Below are 24041 nucleotides of genomic sequence, written 5' to 3'. Positions count from 1 at the left end.
CAAGTGTTCCACCAAATAAAAAATTAAAAAAATGGTTTTAAAGAAGGTTATTTGGCTGAAATGGTGCAGAATAGTAAGAATGACTCTGAAAGCTTTGATGTACAAGTGCAGCACAGGGAAAATGGGCTCTCTTTCTATCCACAGTGCTACAAGATAAGAGATTATTTAGGCTTTGATATGACTTCTCACAATCATGTTCTTATTATATACTGATGCTCCTTTCATTTATCCTTTACCTGTGCGCGCGCACACACACACACACACAAATATGCATATGGTTTAGTTGAATATGACTGTTATGTTGATCTTCTTTTACAATTTTAACATTAAAAGGTATTAGTTAGTAGAGTGAGCAGAGGATGGGGGCTCATTCAGGAATAATAAGTGTTTGTGCTGGGCCACACACTGCATGCTTTTGTGTAGTTTCTGCATCTAAGCATCTGATTCGCTTCATGAAGTGCATAATAATTAACTGATGAGTCGTGTGTAAAAGACGCCCAGGGACAGACTCTATAAAAATAAAATCTACCAGTAACTGTATCTCAATAAGATTGCCGGTCATGTCACGTGTGAATTCAGCAAGTCATTATTTGCACAAATGAACTAGATACACTGGTAATGATTCATTAGGTGTTACCTACTAAAATTCCGTAGACCATTGAAGTTCAGCACTGAATATACTGTAGCACTAAATAATATTTCACTTTTCACGCTCACTTGCATCATGGGGGTGCTGATAATTAAGTAGGAAGCTGTTAAACATCAGCCTTAGGATCTGCGATTTAAAGCTAAACTATTTTCCTAAACTATAACTATTTTTATAAAAAAGTATTTGGTCACGTAGCCTAGTGTGGTTTTCCCCTAAACTATTGCTACAAACTTTGAAGCACACAACTGTCCTTAAGTACGTAAGGCCAATTTTTTTTGTGTGTGTGTGTGTGTTCAAAGTGCGGTCCATGTGCTTTGCCAAGGTAGAAAAAAAACTTGCTTGCCCTGCACAAAGTGCTGACCTCAACACAAATGAACACCTTTTGGATAAACAGGAACATAAACTGCATCCCAGGCCTTCTTGTCTGATATCAGTGCCTGACTTCACTAATGGTCTTGTGGCTAAATGGAAAAAAACCTTACAGTCATGGTTCAAAATATAAGCAGAGCGGAAGTGGAAGAGTGGAGATTATTAGGACAAATAAACCAAGAGGACTGAAAAGAGATGGTTAAGGAGCTCATATGGTCATGTGGTTGCCAGGCGTCCTAAAATATTTTGTACAATGAGTTTTGTACGATGAATGGTACACCCATTAAGGTAGCATGCAAAACTATTAGTTTTTAGATAAAATATTTTTTTAAAGAAAAAATCTCACTGTTGTTACATTGGTTTTTTTTTCAGAAAAAAAGACAAAACAATGCTTATAATATTCTTTAATCTGTAATACAATAATGTTTGGCTTATGTGACAATGCTTTAAATAAATTATAAGCACAGTCTTAAAGTAACGCACTTTGAATTGGATAATCCAGCATCCTCAGCTCCTTATTGCACACATTGATTTTTCTTTAGAGTTGTCTCACAATTGATTCAGAGAAGTTTATGTGTCTCTGTGATATTGACCGTGTTGGTTCCAGTAAGATAAACCAGCACACCATCTTCCAAGGCGTTATAGCGGCTGTAGAATATGCATGTCTTTATTATAGTTCGATTATTTGGAAAAAAAATTCTGTTGTGTGCGTATAGGCCTGTAAACCTGGATGATGCATTTTGCATGCTGAATGGCTGCCCTGGTATTTTCATCTTTTAGCGAGTGCAAATTAATGCTGCCACAACACCAACATGAAGTAATTTGCAGTGTACAGGCCCCCAATGGGGATTTGATTACAGGCTTTATTCTCCTGGGCATTTTCACAATTGCACTGGTCAAAATTACACAGTGCAATCTGCTGACAAGTAAAAGCAAGAAATTATATCAGATATCCTACTGGCAGGCTGGAGAAAGGATGTTTATCGCAGTAACTAAGGGTTACTTGTTGTCAATCAAATGGCCATGGAGGTAGAGAAGTCGTGTAATAAGAGGAAACCAAATGAGTTACCTATAAATCCAGTACAATATTCACACAAAGATACTGGGAAATTATTGGCCTACTGGAACAGATAGACAAGACAAGATAGATCTATGCTGAGTATGTAGCAAAATTTGAGGGTGTAAATGTGCTTCTCTAACCATGCATAACATTCTCTGACTTTTGCTTTGTTCTTTATTGTTCAATTTAAAAGGATCATAAAGAAAGACCTATGGTGTTAGTTTTTGGCTTTACTATTTTGAACATACAGGATGAATACAGTTTCTTGAATTTTTGGAATATGAATCCAAAAATCAGGCAAAAATAATAACAGATTCTGTGTTGTTTTAGTCGATTGCTTTTGCTTTGTTTGGTCCTTCCCCAGGCATCTCGTTTCTTGCTGCGATTTGATTATTTGAACTTGCTTTCCCTGATAATAAATTAAAAAGGTGCTAATCAGGATAGTAAGTGCGAAATCCCCCGCACTCTTTTTCATGTAAACACATGCTTTGCTTATTCTTGGTTATTTATACACACATTCACATGTTATTTATTAGGTTTAAGAAATCTCAAGACACAATGTTCATCCAGCTGATGCTCTTTAAAGTAGCACGCTCCGACCATCTAGTGACTATAAACAAACATTTCATTTTCATTTACTATAAATAATTTTAAAAAGTGTTTGTGTGAGATTACATTAGTGATCAGTGTCAGAGAAATCACATAATTTAAACTGATGTTACCTTTGTGCATTCAGGTTATTTAATATTTAAATATAATTTTCTTGACATTTCTTCAGCATTGAAAGAGAAAAATCCCCAGTGTTGATTCGAAACATTGAGAGATTATTTGAGACCGACTGGACCAATACAGTACAAACACTGTAGAGTTTTAATTTAACACTGAGGATTTTCTGTGTAATGGCTCTAGAGACAGGTGAACTCTTCTGGTCCATTACAGCATTTAATTATTTCTGTTATGAAGATTTTATTGCATTTATGGACTTGTGTGTATGTGTGTGCATGCATGTGTGTGTGTGCACATGTGTGTGGGTGTGTGAAACTACTTGAAAGGCTCTACCGACCGACCACACAGTGGTGCTGTTTTACTGAACTGCGACTCTGCACACCACTCACGTCTACCCCATTTAAGCCTGAGTTTGGAATAATAAGTCCAGTCATGATGTGATAAAAGATACCATACACATTTACGTGTCTGTTTACAATCTTTTTGTAATTTGATTAACGAGTAATTATACTCAAATTAACAACTGAAATATGCATAAACAAGTTTTAACAACATTAAATTGGCTACTGTAGAGCTCATTTTATTTGCAATTAACTACACATCTCCGAATTTGTCAGTACAGTTTACTGCATTCTGCTATTATAACTTCAGTTGCCTTTTGTTTTCTTTCTTTTCTACTTCCACTCTGCTGTCATGTTTGACAAAAAGATGGAGTATCATTCCAATCAGACTCCTGTTTTATACCCTATATTATAGTAGGACCTAAATAAGTCCAGTGCTGGTAGTAATTTACCACTAGCTGTGCTGTTTTACATCATCGGGTCTCACAACCATAGCTCTACTTTATAGCATCTGTCTGCTTCTGCACTGTTTGAACTGATGGCACATAACTCACAAATACTAATAGACCTTTTTAAATTCAATCTATGATGGACGGCCAATTTCTGCAAAATATATATCTCTACCTTAACACATTCCTTTCAATCCCCTAGTGTTGCTTCTTCTGTCTAGCTGAGTATTTAAATAATAAGAGGAGAAAATTCGTCACGATCGAAAAGAGGAGAAATTGTTCTATTTGAAACTATATGAAGAAGATAAATAAAAAAAATATGGCTTTTTATCTTTTACGTATTTGCAGTGAACATGGCATAATAACGGCTAATCTCAGTATTATACAACTATAATTTTAATCCGGCAGTTTTAGTGTTACTAATTAAGCAGATAAATGCATATTTATTGCAGATTATTTATATGACAACGTAATTGTTTGCCACTAATGAAAAAAACAATCACATTCATCCACGAAGGACGTAAAGATATACAGTGAATTTTGGAAAAAAAACATTTTTATTAGAAACAACTTATGTATAAAAATGATCATGCGTCACATACCTCAATTTTCATATTTTACAAATACTTCAGTACAGGCACCGTTTATATATATTTTTACTTTTTCTTCTTCATCTTCTTCTTTTAATTTTTTTTTGACAAATGCAAACATTACCAGAACACACATTTAGTTGCTATTTAGCACGGTCAATATGAACATACTGCATTCAGCAACACAAACAGTGCAAAAATAAACAGAGGGGAAATCATAGGCGGTGAGTCTTAAATTCACAGGACATCTACGAAACGCATTGCTGCAATATATCACTTGACAGTTCTTGTGTCTGTTTCCGGTTCTTGTCGCACATAAGCTTTATACATTCTGCTTATAATTTACTCTTTTCAAATTGCTCATCTGAATCGTCATTTTAGGGGGGTTGTTTTTTTTAAATCTTAATCTCTAAAAGTAAATAATCAACAAGGGGACTCGAGGAGTAAAATACTTTTTAATGAGCTAAGTATTAAATCGTGATTTCGCATTTTGCCATTGCACAGTTGGCAGTGATAGCTTTCGAGTGTTTTGGACCACAGCGCTAGGTTAGTTAGTTAGACTTCATAAAGGGGTTCATACTCAAGCATAAGCGTACATTACCCCAAAATTCCTTACACCTAAAACAGTTTATCATAAGGGCTCATAGTGTGATAAGAACACAGCAACATGGTTTAAATGCATTCCAGAAATGTTAACAAAATGAAAGAAAAGAAGGAAAAACAAAACACAACACAGGATGTCCGAACCAAACCAGCATGCTCAACATCTGTAAACAATGGATTTTGCTTTTGTCACCATCACCAAGAGGAAAACATGAGAAACCCTGCTAGGAAAAAAAAGAGAGAGAGATCTCAGCCGCGCCTCCATTGATGAACACCTGAAAGTGATATGCCGAAGCCTGGTCATTATTTTGGTGTCACTTCCGCAATGACATCAAATGATAAGACAGATGATAAAAGCAGTTGTAATGGGATTTTGCAGATGGTTCCAGCATGGGGGGTCAGTTCTGCTGGGTACCAGATATTGATGTGACATACAGTACCATCACTGAAACACCATGGACTTCCCACGTTTCCCTCAGGGTCTTCTCATGATCTTCTTAGACCAGAAGGTATGGACAGAATCAGCAGGCTGTGTTTAAATCTCTCCTCCATCTGGAAACCAGAAGATTGGTTCACCTTATAAGGCTGTCTTCCACAAGTCACTCTTAGGAATCAGCTTTTTTTTTTTTTTTTTTTCATTTTTGCTAGATTGCATGGTTGCTATAGCTGATGTATGTTTGTTTGGGGCTAAGTCCTGAAAAAGAGGAAACAGCATGATATATTTATCTCTAAACCATGCAGACTGATGAGGTCATGGGTAGTTCTATAGAACAATGTTGATTAAGAGGTCCTTAAGTACAGTACTTCCTCATCTTCTCTTTAAATACTTGTCGTCTGTGCATTACAGGGACCTATATTATTATGGATTTGTGACTAGGGATATTGAATACTGAGTTTATAGTTCTGTAATATGATTTGTGAACATTTTGTCCAAGTGTACATTTTGTACTATATGGATGCTCTCTCTTGTCATGGACTTACCTACTGTATCTCTTGCTGTTAAAGTTGGAGGAGTGGGCACGCTTAATCACAGAAAGTTGTTACTGCTGATTCAGCTGTTTATAGTTTATTTATTGCTGTTTTGCACAGCCCATCTGTCTGCTGCATGGTTTTATACATATTCAAATCAGTGACTCAGTGCGAGACTTGTGCTATTCAGAGCAAACTGGTTTGCCTTTTTGGTAATTTATACTGGGCCATACCCAAGCACTGAATCAGACTGCCAATTTATCATTTCACAAGCTGTAAGGAATGTTTTAAGAGCGAATCATCCGCCACACGGTCAAACGGTAAAAAAAGGTGTATTAAAGAGACAGTAAATCTTTAACAAGATAAGAATAATAGGTATTTGCTGGCCGATTTTGAACCAAAGCCAACATGATATGTAATGCAACGCTGAAACTTGTATTATGCTCCAAATAGTTGTATCTCTATATACTATATGTATTTAAGTTAAACATAAAACAAGTATCTTTCTTTCTTTCTTATTTAAAATGTAAAAAATAAAAAATAAAACTTTCAGCTTTATTAAAGCCACTACAACCCTGAGCTATGTATAAATGAAGGAAGAACATAAATGGATTGTTCAGGTAATGATGAAGTTTTCTTACTTTGACACACAAATACCACATTTGCTTGTCATATGTAACCTCCCTCATGTGACTTTTGCTTACCATGTGATCACAGTCCCAATGTATTCCACACGTCATAACCAGATGCCAAGAGGATCTTTCTGATAAAATGCATGCATGTCTACAGCAGCATCTGCAAGTTTTTTTTTTTTTCCCCCAGAGTGATAATGACGGCCATGTTCATGACTGGCCTTAGTAGCATCTGAAATGTGTCTAAATTGGCCTCTGTCAGCTTGCATGCTCTGACAGGCTTTAAACAGAGTGGCAATAAAAACAATGCACACAGCACTAGTCACAATGGGATTATAGAATTCGCTAGGCCACAGTGCAATGATTTTATATTATTTTGTATTTCTTTATAACCTAATTCTTACAGAACTAAAAGGGAGTCTTTAAAAACAGTCCTGTGCCATCACCTCTAAACTAGTGGAAATTATGCATTGCCCGTCTCACTGGGACACATTATTGGCCTGCATCAAGCAAAGATAAACAATTATGGAGATTACTGAAATTAATGGAATTGGGTTAAGAACCTGTGGACACATTAATAAACCTGGAAAGATAGTACTGAATCCACTTTGTATCATAAATGATGATCACTTAAATATTTGGTAAAATTAGTACAAATTACAGCTCTGTTTTAATAATGCAAGAGCATTTCTACAAGCACAATGTGATGAAAACCCACAGGACTGAGATTAAACAACTTTGTGGGCATTATAAAATAAGTAATTAGTGACACTAATCTGAAAAAGAACAAAAAAAAAAACTTTATTTTCTTAGGTAGCATGGAGATTGGACTTTGAAGAAATGGAAAAAGGTCATGTGGTCTAATGAGTTCAGATTGACCCTATTCCAAAGCAACGGGTAAGAAGAGAAGTGCATGACATGATTAACCCATCATGCATAGTTCCCACCGTACAAGCCTCTGGAAGCAGTCTTATAATCTGAGCTTGCTTCAGTTGGTCAGGTTTACAATATTATGTGGCAATAAAATGAATTCAGCTGAAGTACTGAATGACCAGGTAATGCCATCAATGCTTTTTTTTCTTCCTTGATGGCACGACCACAGTAAGCTATTGTTTTGCCACTGATAAATGAATAAATAAAAAAAACATCACAGAAAGCAGAAAAACAACATCAAATAAGGATACATTAGTGGTTTACCCTATACTGATACATATTCAAACAGCTCAAACCATGGGAACTATTTAAAGTAGGTGCCAGTACTGGAGTAAACAACAGGTATTCTAATTTAGGTGAAACCTGTGATTAATACTTAACATATTTTATATAATACATCTGTACTGTAGCATCTCGCAAGCATCTCATGTACTGTATCTTTTGTTATTCTTTTGGTTATCATTTTGTTTTTTATGTTTGGACCTTGTTTGTGTTTTAATGTTTTGATTTTGCTCACTTTTTGTTCATATGGCTAATATTAGGCTTGGTATAAAGTTGGGTTGTGGTGTAAAAGAAAAGTTTAAAAATATTTTACACTTTTGTGTTCTTAAATTCAATTTTAAATAGGCTTTTTTTAGCTGTAGCCCTGGTGGTTAGGACGTTATCCAAGTAAGGCTGTTCAATAAACAATGCTATTTTATAGTTGTCACATCAGATTTACCACAACATATTTGGTGCTTTAAAACATATGGCGGTGTACTTTGCTAGTTTGAGAAAATAAACACATGCAACATTTTAAAGTAGTTTTGCTGTTTGCACAAGATATATTCTCTGTACTTCAATATGCTTTCAATTCAGGTGTAAATAAGTGAGAAAATATGTATGTGTACAGTGGCCTGATCCCCGGCACGCTGACCAGGAACAAATGGTTACTGAAGATGAAAGAATAAATCTGCTGTTTCAATTGATCCAAAGCATTAAAATGAGGCTCCCGGGCAATACAGAGGCCCTAGGCCACTGCCTATGATGTCTAAAGCTGGCACCTGCCCTGCGTTCAAACTATGGAGTATAGTCATGTACCTTTCCCTCTAATTCATTTTACCTTGAGTTTCCAGATTCTCACACAACTCAGTCTTGGCCTCTCCGTTAGGCCGCAGGCTGGCTTTTGGGTTGAATTTGTTGGACATGGTGGCGGCAGTGACTACGGCCTTCAGGCTGCGTGTGCTCCGCTTGGCCACATTCTGTTCAGGGTGAAGGAGCACCACGTAGATTTTGGGGATGTAGAGCAGTCCCAAAGAAACCGAAGCGCTCAGACTCACTGAGATGGTTAGGGTAGTTGTCTGGATGTACATCTGTAGAAGAGGGGGAAAAAGGTAACAATGGTATTGATGTCACAATATCTGTGCAATTCGAACATAATGTTGACACCACTTATATTTTCAGCATGAGTGAATTCACTTATGAAAGGGCCAAGGAACACTATTGTAGCAGATAGATTGCGTCATGTAAGCATTGTTTGTTCTCTTATTACTGAACACTTGGGTATAAACCATCCTAAAAAGAAGAAGAATAAGAAGAAAACTAGGGTCCGTTCTTCGTACGTCGCTTGACACATCCGAGATGAACTGACACATCTAAGATGAGATCATCGTGCTAATTACGATCTGGCTAAGTCGGTTCTTCAAGCTCACCTGTTGTTGATGATTAGTATAGCTGGATTGGGTTGTCTAGGATTATTGCGCATTCGTGCGTTGGTTTAAAAGGCGATATGCATCGACAGTAGAAACACTGATCACAAGCCCTCCGATTGGTTGACGAAATGGAAAAAGAGCGGCTCAACTTTTTTTTGTAACACGTGTTATGTGCTGAAATGCCCCCCTGACATGGATTGCCCCCTCTACATAATCGCTATCAAATATTATATTAGAACATGAATTCATAAGTTAAAGGTTTACAAAAATTACAAATTACATGAGACAATAAAATAAAATAAGCAATATGAAAATAAATATGTTGTATATGAAAAAATTTAAATATTATGTATACTTTTATATTGTTTATTTTATAATAAAATTAGTTTCGTCCAATTTATTATTATAAAATATTTATTTTTAATATATATAAATAATTATTTGCATATTTTTTATGACAAACCCCTGAAAAATAAATGTGTTAAAAAATAAACATTATACAAGAATTTGTATTAATGGTCTTAATGGCTGTCTTGGCCTAGGGTTTATTATACTGTAATAGTAATATCATATTTAATAACAACAAACCTATGAATTTATGTTTATATATATTATTTGATAGCGATTATGTGTGTGTGTGGGGTGGGGGGGGGGGTCCATGGCAGGGGGCATATACTTTTCTTTTGCCACGTGAGTCAGTCGTGCTCTTTAACCAATTAGATGTGACCTCGCCATTTCAACCAATCATAAGCCGCCAGGAGCGCAGGCTAAATCCTGTTTACATGAAATAAACCTGCTCCCGAGCAGGTTCAAGCTTACGGATATGTTGCTATGACAACAAATGCTAAAAGCGCATTGAAGAACGAAACAATCCAAGATCAGGACAAATCCACGACAATTAAATCCAGCTAACTGAGTTAGCGACGTACGAAGAACGGACCCCTAGTGGCCACATACAGTATACACTGCCTGGCCAAAAAAAAAAATTGTTAGCTTTTATTACAAATCACAATATTTCGTTTGAGCGTCTTTGACTTTAATTACAGCAGGCGATCTGGTGGCCAGTTCATGTGTGAAAATTATTTCTCATACTACCAGAACCACTCTGTCACAAAGAGTCCTGGAATATGCCCGTGCCATTGGAAGAGAAAAGCCCTGCTGATGTGATACCCACTCAGTACATTCAGGTTATCGGCTGACTTCATTTTATTGCCACATATTGTTTCTGAGCTTAAACCTGACCAACTGAAGGATGATGATGGCTGCATCACTTCATGCTCTTCCCCTCCTTACCCTAATGCACCAATGCTCTGGAATAGGGTCCATATGGATTAATTAGACCACATGACCTTTTTCCATTGCTCCAAAGTCCAATCTTGATGCTCCCTTGCAAATTCATGTCTTTTGTCTCGATAGTCTCACTAACAAGCAGTTTTGTTATGGCCACATGGCTGTTTAGTCACAATGTGTGTGTGTGTGTGTGTGTGTGTGTGTGTGTGTGTGTGTGTGTGTGTGTGAATGCTCTTACTTTCACTATCAAACATACTGTAGCTATGATTTTTATTGTTTTACTGATTTTTAATGATCTTACTGTGATTTTTATCAAGTAACTTCACTAAGTATTTAAGTGACCTCCACTCATATTTTTGTAACCCTTAAAGCTTAGAGCATTTTAGTTATTACTTGTTTTGTTGTTATTTTAAATGAACAGATATAGGGCTCAGGATTGTGCAGTATAGAGTGACATATTATTATTTTCTGCACAAAATAGGCAATATAATGAACAAGATTTTAACCAACTTCTCCAAACACGACTGAGCGAAGCATTCGAAACTGGGTCACAAAGACAAAGAAACAGCACAAAAACACAGAATCACATGTTTCTGTGGTTGTTTTCTGATGTTTTTATGACAAAAAAATAATAATACTACGCTCATTTTGGAAGTTCTACATTTCGGTGACTTCATTTACATATTCCTTTAGTGGTAAAATTAACCTTTTATGAAAGTAATGATAATTTTTGTTCTACCTGACATATCCAAAAATCCAAATGCACTGGTTGAAGTCTGAAGCCTCCCTATTAACAAACAACAGAAAGGCTTCAATTACACACACACACACACACACACACACACATACTGTATACAGTATATAGTACATATACGGTGAGTTCAATTATCAATTATCAAGTATTTGATCACCCTGTGATTTTGCAAGTTCTGTTACTTGGAAATCATGGAGGGGGTCTACAATTTTTAGCATAGGTGCATTTCCACTGTGAGAGACAGAATAAAAAAAAAATCCAGAAATCACATTGTATGATTTTTAAACAATTTATTTGTGAATTTCTGTGTCAAATAAGTATTTGATCACTTGCTTAACAGCCAGATTTCTCTGAAAAACCTGTTTTTTGCTTTTAAATAGTCCAGCTACACTCTGCTTATGATTTTAAATTAGTAGCACCTGTTTGAGGTTGTTAGCTGTCATAAAGACTCCCGTGCATGCCACAATCAGCCAAAGTCTAAGTAGATACATGGGCAAAACCAAAGAGCTGTCAAAAGACACAAGAGACAAAATTGTAGACCTTCACAAAGCTGTAAATGGCTACGGGGCAATTGCCAAGCAGCTTGGTAAAAAAAGAACAACTGTTGGAGCAATTGTCAGAAAATGGAAGAGGCTATTGATGACTGTCAATGTCCCTCAGACATTGGAAGGTCCCTCAGGCCCCACGGAAGATCTTTACTCGTGGGGTATCAATGATGCTAAGAATCGTAAAGAATCAGCCCAGAACTACACGGGAGGAGCTGGTCAATGCCATGAAGAGAGCTGGGACCATCGTTTCCAAGGCTACTATCAGTAATACACTTGCATGGCACGGAAGGTTCCCCCTGCTTAAGTCAGCCCATGTCCAGGCCTGTCTGAAGTTTGCCAGGGACCATTTGGATGACCCAGAGGAGTCCTGTGGTCAGATGAGACCAAAGTTGAACTTTTTGGTCTTAACTCCATTCACTGTGTTTGGAGGAAGAAGAATGATAAGTATCATCCCAATAATACCATACCTACAGTGAAGCATGGGCTGGAGCCATCATGCTCTGAGGGTGTTTTTCTGTACAGGGGACAGGACGACCGCACTGTATTAAGGAGAAGATGAACGGAGCTATGTATTGTGACATATTGGGCAAAAACCTCCTTCCCTCAGTCAGAGCATTAAAGATGGGTCGTGGCTGGGTCTTCCAACATGACAATGACTTAAAGCACACAGCCAGGAAAACCAAGGAGTGGCTCCGTAAGAAGCATATTAAGGTTCTGGAGTGGCCTAGCCAGTCTTCAGACCTTAATCCAATAGAAAATATTTGCAGGGAGCTAAAACTCCGTGTTGCTTAGTGTACATTCCACCTAGTGCTAATGCTAATGAAGCGCTATGGGAACTGTATACAAAGATCAGTGAACTGCAAAATACACACCCAGATGGACTGTTTATTGTTGCTGGAGATTTCAACCATGCAAATCTCAAGTCAGTGCTTCCTAGATTACATCAATATGTGGACTTTGCAACGAGAGGGGAAACACGCTGGATCTTGCTTACACAAACATTCCCGGCGCATATCGGGCAGAGCCCCGCCCCCACCTCGGCTACTTAGACCACATCTTTGTTATGCTAATTCCAGCATACAGACCACTCGTCAGGCGTTCAAAACCGGTTCTGAAGCAGGTGAAAACCTGACCAGCAGGAGCCATCTCTGCTCTTCAGGACTGTTTCAAGAACACTGACTGGAACATGTTTAGGGAGGCTGCAACTTACGGCGACTTCACTGACTTGGAGGATTTAGCTGGTCACGTCATCAGTGACCAGCTACATCATTAAGTGCACTGATGACGTCACTGTCTCCAAGAGCATCATCTCACCATCCAACCAGAAACCGTGGATTACTGCGGAAGTGCGTGCACTTCTGAGGACCCGAGACTCTGCCTTTAAAGCAGGAGATAAGGTGGCGCTTAGAAGAGCAAGAGCCAAACTTTCTTGGGTCATCAGAGAGGCGAAGAGCGCACACGCCCAGAGAATCCACAACCACTTTATAGACAGCGGCGACACACGGCGCATGTGGCAGGGCTTACAAGGGCTTCCAGATGCACTAAACAACTTCTACTCTCAGTTCGACAGGCAGAACGACGTGGCGGTGAGGAAGACCACCCCTCCTCCGAACAACCAGGTGCTGTGTCTCACTACAGCTGATGTGAGGAAAACTCTACGAAGAGTCAACCCACGTAAAGCTGCTGGACCAGACAACATCCCAGGCAGAGATGTTCTTACCGACATCTTCAACATCTCTCTGAGCAGCGCCGTCGTTCCCACGTGCTTCAAGGCCACCACCATGTGTTTACATGTTGTGTAGCTGTAAAAGGCAGAGGACAAAAGGCTTCAAGGAAAACTGGGTGAGGATGCAGAATAGGTCTGACTAGCCTAGGGGCAAAGTCTAGGCAGGATGGAAAGCCTGCAGATCTCCAATTCTCTTGAAAGAGGTAACTATAAGAAAAAAAATCTTAGGGTTCAGAAGCCAGACAGGTGCTGACTCTAGTGGTTTGGAAAGGGTGACAACCAGACCCCATCAGTCAGAACATGACAAGCCGAAATAGCAGCTACGTACATTCTGAGGGTACTAGGGCATAAGCCCGGCTCTTTTTGCAGAGCTCCAGCACTGAAACAATTTGGCAGTGGACTTGGTCTACATGTTTCGCCATGCACCACTTTCAAATACCCTCACCTTGAGGGCATAAGTTCTTCTAGTGCGTGAAGGTTCCAGGGCTCCCAACTTTATGTGCCCTAGAATGTAAATCGCCTTGAGGGACAGGAACTCGTGCTGTGCCCAAAGCAGAACCTAGCTTATTTAAGCAGCGCTAGCACAGTTCGCCCTGGCGTTTATGTACGGGACTACCGTAGTGTTGTCCACCCACACTAGGACATGGTAGCCTCCACTGCTGGAGGAGGTGTTTTAGGGTTCCAAAATAAAGCCATCATTTTGGGACAATTGATGTGCCACGCAAAAAAAAGGCCTCTCCAGCTCCCTTGGGCTGGACGGCCATCTAAGACCGCACCCCAGCCCATGGGGGAAGCGTCTGTCGTTAGCGTCTCGCGACGACAAAAATGCACGTAGAGTGGGACCCAAAGTCAGAAACCGGGGTCTGAACCACATAGAAAGGGTACGAAGCCCTCGGCGCGTAACCCTTATTTCTGACCTTCACACCTCGCGAGAGTCAGACCAGTCGGGGCTGGGTGGCCAAAAGTTACAACTCTTGAGCACGGCGGGGAAGGATTTTCCCGAAGGCTTGTTCATATAATTTCGCCAAACAGGCCGGAGGGCAATATGGAGGATCAAGGGGAACGCACGATCATTATCCTTGATTCCCGAGAGATTTAGCTACAGGTAACTCTCCGCGGAACACCATCGCAGCCAAAAACCAGCCAATAGCACAGGCCGTCTGCTTTGTTGCACGAAGAGACAGGTCTGTGGCTCAGCATAATTCCAGGATTGACGTTGAAGAGCCCCGCCAGTGCTCAAGTCTTTCAGCAGGTCAGCCTGTCGTCTATTTTTTATTTTTATTGTAATTTCTTTTGAGTGCTTGGGGAATGCCGCTCCTGCGGCCTAATGCGATATGCGATCACACGATCGCATGCATTACTTACCTGCAGTAACTCCTCCTTACCTGCGGAAGCGAGAGTATGCCTTTCCTATCCATTCACAAGAAGCGCCAAGGCGCACTTGAGAAGTGGACAGAAAACTTCCTGATCTGGCGAGAGCGTAAGAGAATAAGGGGTTTCCGGTCTCGTGCACGCCTGCCAAATTGCACTGTTTAACTCAGGAATGCGGCGTGGCTCGTGGTTCTGCTTAAAGAATGCAAGCCACACGCGAAGCACTCGAAACAACGGTGTGGAAATCGCGCCCCGAAAGAGCGAAGGTACGGATCTCCTAACAAACTCCACCATATATGTGAGTTAATACTTTTAAATTTGCCTTCACACATCACAAAACAAAACGATCTGAGGAATGTTTCCGGTTTACTCCTATTTATAACCTGCTGGTGCGCTTCATCAGATGACGTCACCTGACCAAGGTTATATATGCCAAGATTTGGCATGTTTGATACACACATGATTTCTAAGTAAGAGAACTTGCAAAATCACAGGGTGATCAAATGCTTATTGACCTCACTGTATATATATATATATATATTTTTTTTTTTCCCCGTCATTGACCTGTGCTTAGTTGGCAGCATGTATCTGTACCGCTTGGGTTTTAAATGTTAAACAAGGTTGACAATCCAGCACTATCCTTCCAGGTTTTGATAATGTGTTTAAGGTAAACCTGTTTGCGTAACTTCAAAGCCTCTTTGTTATTTTCTTTGGGTGATGCAGCCCAATAATTTGACCCTTCTGAAATGGAAACTTTTTTTTTTTCGGACAGGCAGTATACATTACCCCACAATCTCTTTTCCCTTCATATCAGAGCTTGAGAGGAAGCTGGGGTCATTGATTATTACAGTTCCCCTAAAGAAGAGACAGTTAAGGGCCTTGCTCAAGGACCCAACAAAGGCAGCATGGCAGTACTGGGACTTGAACCCCCAACCTTCTGTTTCAACCCAGACCCTTAACCACTGAGCCATCACTGTCTTAGAAAGCCATAAATTAGAAATTTAGGTGCACCATTTGGATAATCTGGTGACTATAGTATTTGTCTGCCTTCCCTTTAAAATAAAGTAAATTGCTGACTTTTTTGTAAGCAATGTTTTCATGCTCTCACATTACAAAAACGCACCAATGCTTCACCTTCATCTCAGCTCTACCGCAAACCTCCTGCTGTAGCATTGCATTTGTTTGTCCTCCCCAATGCATAACCTCAGCACTAGGTTTCTGGCACAGTATTATTAATAGTGACTCATCGCTGTGATCTCTGTCCACTGTCCTAGGGGGGTTCTTGGCAGGACCAAGCAAGTGCGGGGGAGCTTCCTTAAGATCAAAAGAGTCTGTCTTTCATTAGATATTAGTGCTTTGCAGCAGTAACTGCTAGTGCATCAATAATGTAGAGAAAACAAAAAGACATAATACTACAATATTATGCCCTTGGCTGCTCAGTAGAAATGTTCCTAAGGTACCAAGCAAACATTCAAGGCTATCAAGCAGAAAGCTGAGATTTTTACAACGGCAATCAATTTACAGAAAACTAGTGCACAAACATGTTTTGACACCATTTTCACATCCAGCAATGTATTAAAAAAAACAGTCTAATGACCAAGTGGTAGCTGTTCTTATTAAAATGAGCTTGAATCTGTATTGTACACTTAAAGTCAAATTAACTCTTGCATTAAACACCGAAAGCATAAACCATCTAAATACATTGTAAAATTTCAGCTGGCTTGATGTAGCAACAATGTAAAGGTTGTGTAAAGGTTTTCAGGATGTTTGACATATCAGTGTGAACATTAAGCAGGTACACAAATAGACTCTGGGAGAAAAGTGAGAATCTGTCCTTCTGCCTCCTGGTCAGTGTGTATAATAATCATACTTTATATAGCCTTCAGGTGGCACAGGGAGCAAAAATGCCTGGTGTGTAGGAGTCGTCTGTGGCCAGTGTCTGTTCCAGATCTCCGCAATAGTTTATGACCTTTTTTTGGAAAGCATCCGACACATTAATAAGAACTGTGAATTACTTGAGCTTGATTGCTCTGGGGAAACCTTTCAGGTAATCTCAGTACTGCCTTAGGATATTTTGCCTCATTCATGTACAGATTCATGCAGCGCTCATCAGGTAACTGTGTTAGACCGAGAAATAACTACATATTTCTCTCAAGCATGGCATATTACATATTTTTTACTCATAAAAGTGAGTAAATTTTTCTTACTTTCTCTCTGTCTGTCTCTTTCATCTTCAATAACACTTATCCTGGAACCGATCCCAGGGGACTTAGGAAGCACAAGGCAGGGTGCCAATCCATCATAGGGCACCCACACACACGTAAACACACACACTATGGACAATTTAGAAACGACAATTAGTCTATTCTCTATTAGTCTCTAGACTGTAGGAAGAAACCAGAAGAAACCCAGTGTTAAGCACTGGCATAACATGTAAACTCCAACAACTATATACAGAGTCAGCCAAAAAAAAATGGACATTCAGAAAAAGAAAAAAACTTGTATAAATATATTTTAATCCATAATAGTTTGCTATATGGTATATATTTCTATATATGGTAATATTATTTATATTATATTAATATAATATATACAATATCTAGAAAAGAATGTTCAGTTAAAGTGGCCCTTGTCTCAATTAAAACCCCTTTTCTTCATGATATTTCCTTTTCCCTACTTTCTGCTCCCTACTGTCTATCCTACTTCTCTACCTGCCTTTCAATCTCTTTCAATAGTCCTAAACCTTTTTCTTTTACTAACTTACTCAAAGCTTCCAATAATTGTTTTTTATGCATTTCTTCTCTACTACCTGTTTACCATGTAGAACTCAAAAAAGTATATGGATTAGCATTTTTTGAGCAACAACAGCTGCTTTAATTCCTGCCTTTGAATTTTACTCTCCAAGACAAATTGGCAGACTTACCAACTCAACATTTACAAGTATTGGAGAGATTTGCTCTGGTGTTGGTGGTAGAAACATAAGTTGGAACAGGAGTGTTCAAGAAACATCCAATTTCACTCAGATCCCATTTGGAGACCATCTCATACTGTCCCAGAGGGCAAAGGTTGCCGAGTTTTAAGCTGAATTTTCTTCCCTGCCAGACAACAAGGCTGGCGTCCGGCTGTACGAGTATTTAATAAGTGTGGGTGTGGTTTAGCATGTGTATGCACTGGGATAAATGTGTTTATTAGACGAATATACTGTCTCATAGGAATATAATTAGAGGAATAATAACTTGGCACATCTAACTGCTGTCCCACTTATATTTATGTGAACTCTGTCTTTCTTTCTCGCACCAATCATAGTATGTGTAACTGCAAGCAGAGCAAAGCAGATAGGAGGGCACAAAGCCAAAAGGGGGGAAAAAAGACATTTTTTTTTTGTCTTGGCTGGTTGTGTTCTCTGAGCAGCATATTAAGAGTTTTGTTAAACCATACTTATTAGCTTTGGATTTACTAGACCAGCATGAGCGTGATTTACTTCAAGCGTATTCCACATGATTCAGTACTTGGTCTTCTTATCTTTTCCCTCTAAATCCCTCTCCAAGTGATGCAACATCTTCACATGGCTTCCCCCCTTATGATATTACACTTATTCTTTTCATCCCTTTATTAAATGTTTACTTTCCTCTTTCTTTGAATTCTCACTTCTTGATGACTTTATCTAAAAGTGTATGAAACTTCTCTTTGCATATACTGTATAGGAAGCCATATTTAGTCTCCAATTGCCTCCAGCACAACATAAGGCAGATATAACAATTATATTCAGTCCCTCTTAAAATTTAAATAGTGCAACTTTACATGATAATGTAAGGCTGCCCCAGATTGTAGCAACCTGGTCGGTCTTTGACTTAGCTTCCTGTGGCTGTCCACATTATATCCAAAATTCTGATGTTTTATTGCAACCATTAAGCAGCAAGTGAGCTAAAAAATAAATAAAAAAAGGACCTGCTTCCAACTACTTTATAGCAAATATTAAATCCTTAACTGTACTGTATCATGATCCCGTTAAGTCACAAGTAATACCACCAACCTTTAAAGACACAATGCAGATAGGCAACACTGTTCTAAGTACTGTTGTCACTTGGTTAAATGACTTTACTCCAAACAGCTGAGTCCCTTGCTGCCTTGAAATGTAGACTGTACAACAATTACAATTAGCAATTTATTTAGGCAGCATTGTGGCCTAGTGGTTGCCTTGCACCTCCACAATTGCGGGTTCGAGTCCTTTCCTTGTTTCCTTGTTCTCCCTGTGCTTGGTGGGGTTTCCTCCCATAAAAATGAGCAATTTATTCATCAAAAGTAATTAGGTCAGGAAATTAGCTGGTTAGTATCATTAGATTCTGGTTTGTCTGGAAAAATGATATACCATTCCAGTACTCATCAAAGCAGTTTGCTAACTCTGACAATGTTTTTGATCAACTGTTAATTTCAGCCATCCTTCACTATTTGTAATTTAAACCAGTGTTAAAAGTCAGCAGTCCCGCTTACTATATTTTTGCAATGTAGTAAGCAGATTTATCAAAAATTTATTTCATGTAAATTTCCTCCTGTGAATAATTTAAATCTATTTTAAGAAGTTGCTGGAGCCAGTAACACATGATTGACTACAGTGAGCAACAGAATAAATATTATAACTTGTCTAAAGCTATACAACGTTGAATATTAAAGGCATTTATTGACAGTGATACAAAATGGCATTGTGCAAATATTTACCCCATTTCCACGAGCAAACAAGTAGCATTCAATGTTGCTAAGCATGTTGTGTGGATTTTGATAGTATTTGCATGTCGTCCTATTACTATACAGATTATAGTAATAGGACGACATTTGATTGATTAAGGAAGGTGCTTCGAAGATTGCTTTCATGTCAAAAAAAGCCAGGAATGGCATTCTCCTATCATACCAAAAAAAATATGTCAATTCTAATCAGCCTACATCGAAAAAAGAAAAATCTTTAAACATTGCAAACTGTACCGAATTTGGGTACGGTACTGTTGAATCAATTTTTAAAGCTAGAAGACATGTGGTCACTAAAAAAATCATAAATGACTGTGATCACTTTAAATACATGGTGAATGTGCATCGTAAAAAATCATCATTAGAAATCCCAATCGCATTTCCACATTTACAACATACTGTAATGTGGACTTACAATGAGACTAAACAGCTAAGTGGCTAATTAGAAAAAGGCTTTAATTGCCAGGGAGAATAACAATTGGACTTTGGAGCAATGGAAACAGTCATGTGGTCTAATAAGTCCCTATTCCAAAGCGATGAAGGTGTCAGGGTAAGAATAGAACCACATAAAGCGATGCACTCATCATGTGTAGTGTCCACTGTACTGTACAAGCCTCTGGAGGCAGTGTTATGATTTGAGGTTGCTTCAGTTGGTCAGGTGTAGACTCAGCAACGTTATGGGGCAATAAAATGAAGTCAGCTGATGACCTGAATGTACTGAATTACTGGATTATCCATTCAAAGCATTTAATATAGGCTGATAGTGCAGGAATAATTCAGAATTCATATTGTGACAGAGTGGTTCTTGGGGCATGAGAAATCATTTTCACACATGAACTGGCCGCCAGATTGCCTGCTGTAATTAAAGCTAAAGGCGGTCAAACAAAATATTAGACTTTTTTTGGCCAGGCACTGTTTCTGCCTTTTCTATAGAACCTCTCATAGAACATGTCATGTTTGGTAAAATGAACTAAAATTTCTTAAATAATAAGAAATAGGAAGCCTTTAGGTTTAGAATAAAAACTATAGTTCTTATCCCCAGTGGTCATTTATTAAAGTTCTCATTTTTCTAAATAGAAGTTGTATGTCTTACTATATATATAAAATGAGGAATAAAATTCAATAATATAAAGATTTATTATTGAATGGTGGCTTAGATGTTGGCACTATTGGAGAGTATGGGCTTTTTAAGTGTCAAGTTTGCATGTTCTTTCTGTGCCTGTTAGGTTTTCTCTGGCTATTCTAGTTTCCTTCTACAGTCCAAAGACATTTGGTGTAAGGTGACTGACAGATCAAAAATGTTCTTATGCTCTGCAGTGGTTTGGTCCATCCACAGTGCACCCTGGATTATGACCTACAGTAAGTTTCCTGAGATAGAGCCCCAGCGCTGCACGATTCTACACAGCAAAAATGGAGGAGATTTTCTGTCTATATTTTACCAAACAATTAATCATAGGTATAACTCTCCCATCACATTTCCTCCATTATCTAGTAAAAGTAGACAAACTAATCTTTGGGTTGGGTCACATTAACCTTTTCTGAGCCCATGTAAGGCCATAAAATAAGGCAGTTTTGGTTGTTTTTAAGAGTAGTATGCTTGGATATATTTAAGCTGATTAGGGTAATATATTAGTTTGAATATATAATTTTGTTTTGTAAATTTTTTTATTTACTGTAGCAGAAGAACTTATTTGGGCTAAGGCCATACATGCCTGCAATCCTATTATTATTTTCATCAACTTCTTTTCTTAACATTTTTGCAAGGCACAACACTAAGGAATGCATTTTAAGCATCCTTTTAAAGGCTACTTAACACCATACATCTTTAGCTTCTTAATAATTTGTGACAGGTTACACACAGGTTGCTATTTTAATCAGTAGTGAGACATTCATAAAATAAAAGGACATGCCCTCTCTTTTTTTCATGTAAAGTTGCCTTAAAACCCGACATTTCCACCCTTTTATGCTATAACCTTTCATACACATGGCAAATACAGTAATGTAATAATGTAATGTATGTAAGAGTCAGGATTCTGCAGTCATGCAATAATAAAACTTAAAGGGTGATCAGAATAAACACCAATAATATGCCTTCATGTTTTTAAGTTCACATATTCTCTGCTTTGAATGTTTGGGTGAGAGCCACGCTCTCGAAGGACTTAGAGGAGAGTGTGTGCACTGTGATGATCTTCCGATGAAGGTGCTTCGCTCGCACCTTGCGTTCATTAAGGAACCACGAGCCGCGCTGCACTCTTGGGAATCACAAGTTGATCTGGCCGAGGCACGAGAGACGGAGCCCCTCAATTCTCTCGCCCTCTTCCCCGATCACGAAGTCTCTCCTTCCACTTCACGAGCGCACTTCGGTGCTTCTCGTGGGTGTACGGAAGAGATTCGTGTAGAAATGGAAGTAGCTACCTCAGATAGCTTCTCTAAAGATGATAGAGAGTATGAGGAGTTGCTTTAAGTTATAACACATGCAGTCGAATGACTGCACATTAATTGGCCACAGGAGCAAGCTCACCCAAAACAATCAAAACTAGATGACAGATTTCTGTTGGGTGGCCAGGAGAGGGTGCCACAATGCCGCTCTCTCCCCTTTTTTGATGACCTCCATAACGAATTATCTCGTTCTTGGAATAAACCTTTCTCAGCCCGTATTTTTGTACCATTGGCTTCGTTCTATTCGAACATCTTTGATGCAAAAGTACGAGGTTATATGGTGATGCCCCAGATAGAAGAGACGCTTGCGGGCTATCTCTCTCCTGGAACATCATCCTCATTAAAGAAGCCAACCCAAGCAGCAGGTCAGGCCGGCGCTTCTTAGATGACCGTCCAGCCCAAGGGAGCTGAAGAGGCCTTCTTCTCGCGCGGCACAACCATTGCCTCGAAACGAGGGCTCTTTTTCTGGCCCCAAAGCACTTCCTCCAGCAGTTGAGAGGCTACCATGTCCTTGTGCGGGTGGACAACACTATGACAGTCTCATATATTAATCGCCAGGGCGGACTGTGCTCGTGCCGCTACCGCACCAGGTTCCTCTCCCTTAGGGCGATTTACATCCCAGGGCATATGAATGTGGGAGCAGTTGTACTTTCCAGTCAATCTCTGACACACGGGGAATGAAAACCCCACCCCGAAGTAGTCAGTCAATCTGGAGAGATTTCATGTAACAGAGGTGAACCTCTTTGCCTCGTAAGATCAGCAAATGTCTCCTTTGCTACTCTCTGACTCTTCCAGCCCCCCTGGGTCTGGACAGCTTGGCCCATACGTGGCCCAGGTTATGCCTTTATGCGTTTTTCCTGATAGCTCTGCTCCCAGGAGTCCTAGTGCTCAGGCGCAGGGGACGATATTTCATCCCCAGCCCGAGCTTTGGAACCTTCACGTTCGGTCCCTGAATGGGACCAATTAAGTCAAGCTGATCTTTCAGCCAGCATAATTAAGACAATTCTAAGTGCTCGGGCTCCCTCCCCTAGAAGAGTTATACCCTCAAAAGGAATGTATTTGAAAGTTGGTGCATGACGAAGCAGCTAGACCCAGTCCACTGCCGAATTGTTTCAGTGCTGGAGCTTCTGCAGGAAAAGTTGTCCTCGGGCTTGTGCCCTAGTACTCTTAAGACATGCAGAACTGCTATTTCAGCCTGCCATGTCCTGATCGATGGGGTTTCTGTGGGAAAACACCCTTTTAGTTACCCGTTCCATTCATGGAGCTAAATGATTAAAGCCACCCACTAGAGCCACGGTCACTTTTGTGGGTTTTATCTATCGTGCTCAAAGGTCTAATTAAGACCCCTTTTGAACCACTAGAGCCAGCGCCTCAGGTTTCTGACCCTTAAGATGGTTTTTCTAATGGCCAATACCTCGCTAAGAGGATTGAAGATCTGTCAGTCTCCCCATCCTGCCTAGACTTTGCCCCTGGGCTTGTCAGGGCCATTTTGCATCCTCACTGAACAATCTTCCGAAAGTTCCATTCTCAACATGCACCCTATTGTTTTGAAGCCTTTTGTCCTCTGCCTTTTACAGCTTCGGAGCAGGAGAAACGTCACTTACTGCGTCCAGTACGTGATCTTCAGATTTACGTCTACCGCATCAACCAGTGGCGTAAGTCAGAGCAGTTTTTACACATTTTGGAGCCGCAACCGGGGGGGCGGCCGCCACTACACTGGGTAAGAGATGCTATTGCCCTCTCCTGTGAGGCGCGTGGGCTCACTTCGCCTCTAGGAATCAGGGCTCATTCAACTAGGGGGATCGCCTTATCTATTGCATTACCAAGAGGTATTCCCCTGCAGCAATTGTGTGACGCAGAGGGTTGGTCCTCTCCGCACACATTTGTTACATTTATAGTCTTGATGTTCATGCTACTCTGGGCTAATGGGTCCCCGAGTTAGCTGCCCAGGCATAGTTCTGAGACCTTCCCGGCCTTGTGCGCACACGCTACACAACCTTGGGGTCCAGACACTTGCAGTGCAGCGGCGTTGGTACTTATGTTAATCCGTTCCCATAGCGTTTTCACGCAGCATTGAGTGTAGCCTTTGAAAGGGAACATCTTGGGTTACTTTGCTGTAACCCTGTTCCCTGAAAAGGCGGTAACGAAATGCTGCGCCCCA

The 24041-nt window shown here is 39.6% G+C and overlaps 1 protein-coding gene across 3 annotated transcripts in view; it reads right to left on the bottom strand.

The window, feature by feature from the left end:
• Window positions 1–4165: 4165 nt before the first annotated feature.
• The window catches only part of grm4 (glutamate receptor, metabotropic 4), a 216720-nt gene continuing 196844 nt past the window's right edge, over window positions 4166–24041 (bottom strand). For 2 of the 3 annotated variants that reach the window (XM_053498325.1, XM_053498327.1), the window contains 2 exons: window positions 8424–8673; window positions 4166–5481 (listed from right to left, as the gene is read on the bottom strand). In XM_053498325.1, coding sequence (XP_053354300.1) covers window positions 5432–5481; window positions 8424–8673 — 300 coding nt within the window. In that variant the 3' untranslated portion in view covers window positions 4166–5431. The remainder of the gene's footprint in view (window positions 5482–8423; window positions 8674–24041) is intronic. The other variant, XM_053498326.1, reaches the window with a different exon arrangement.

The sequence above is a fragment of the Clarias gariepinus genome, chromosome 6 (assembly GCF_024256425.1).
Source record: "Clarias gariepinus isolate MV-2021 ecotype Netherlands chromosome 6, CGAR_prim_01v2, whole genome shotgun sequence".
NCBI classification, from domain to species: Eukaryota; Metazoa; Chordata; class Actinopteri; order Siluriformes; family Clariidae; genus Clarias; species Clarias gariepinus.
Note: the sequence above shows the minus strand (reverse complement) of the source record. Positions and strands in the feature narration are given on the sequence as shown.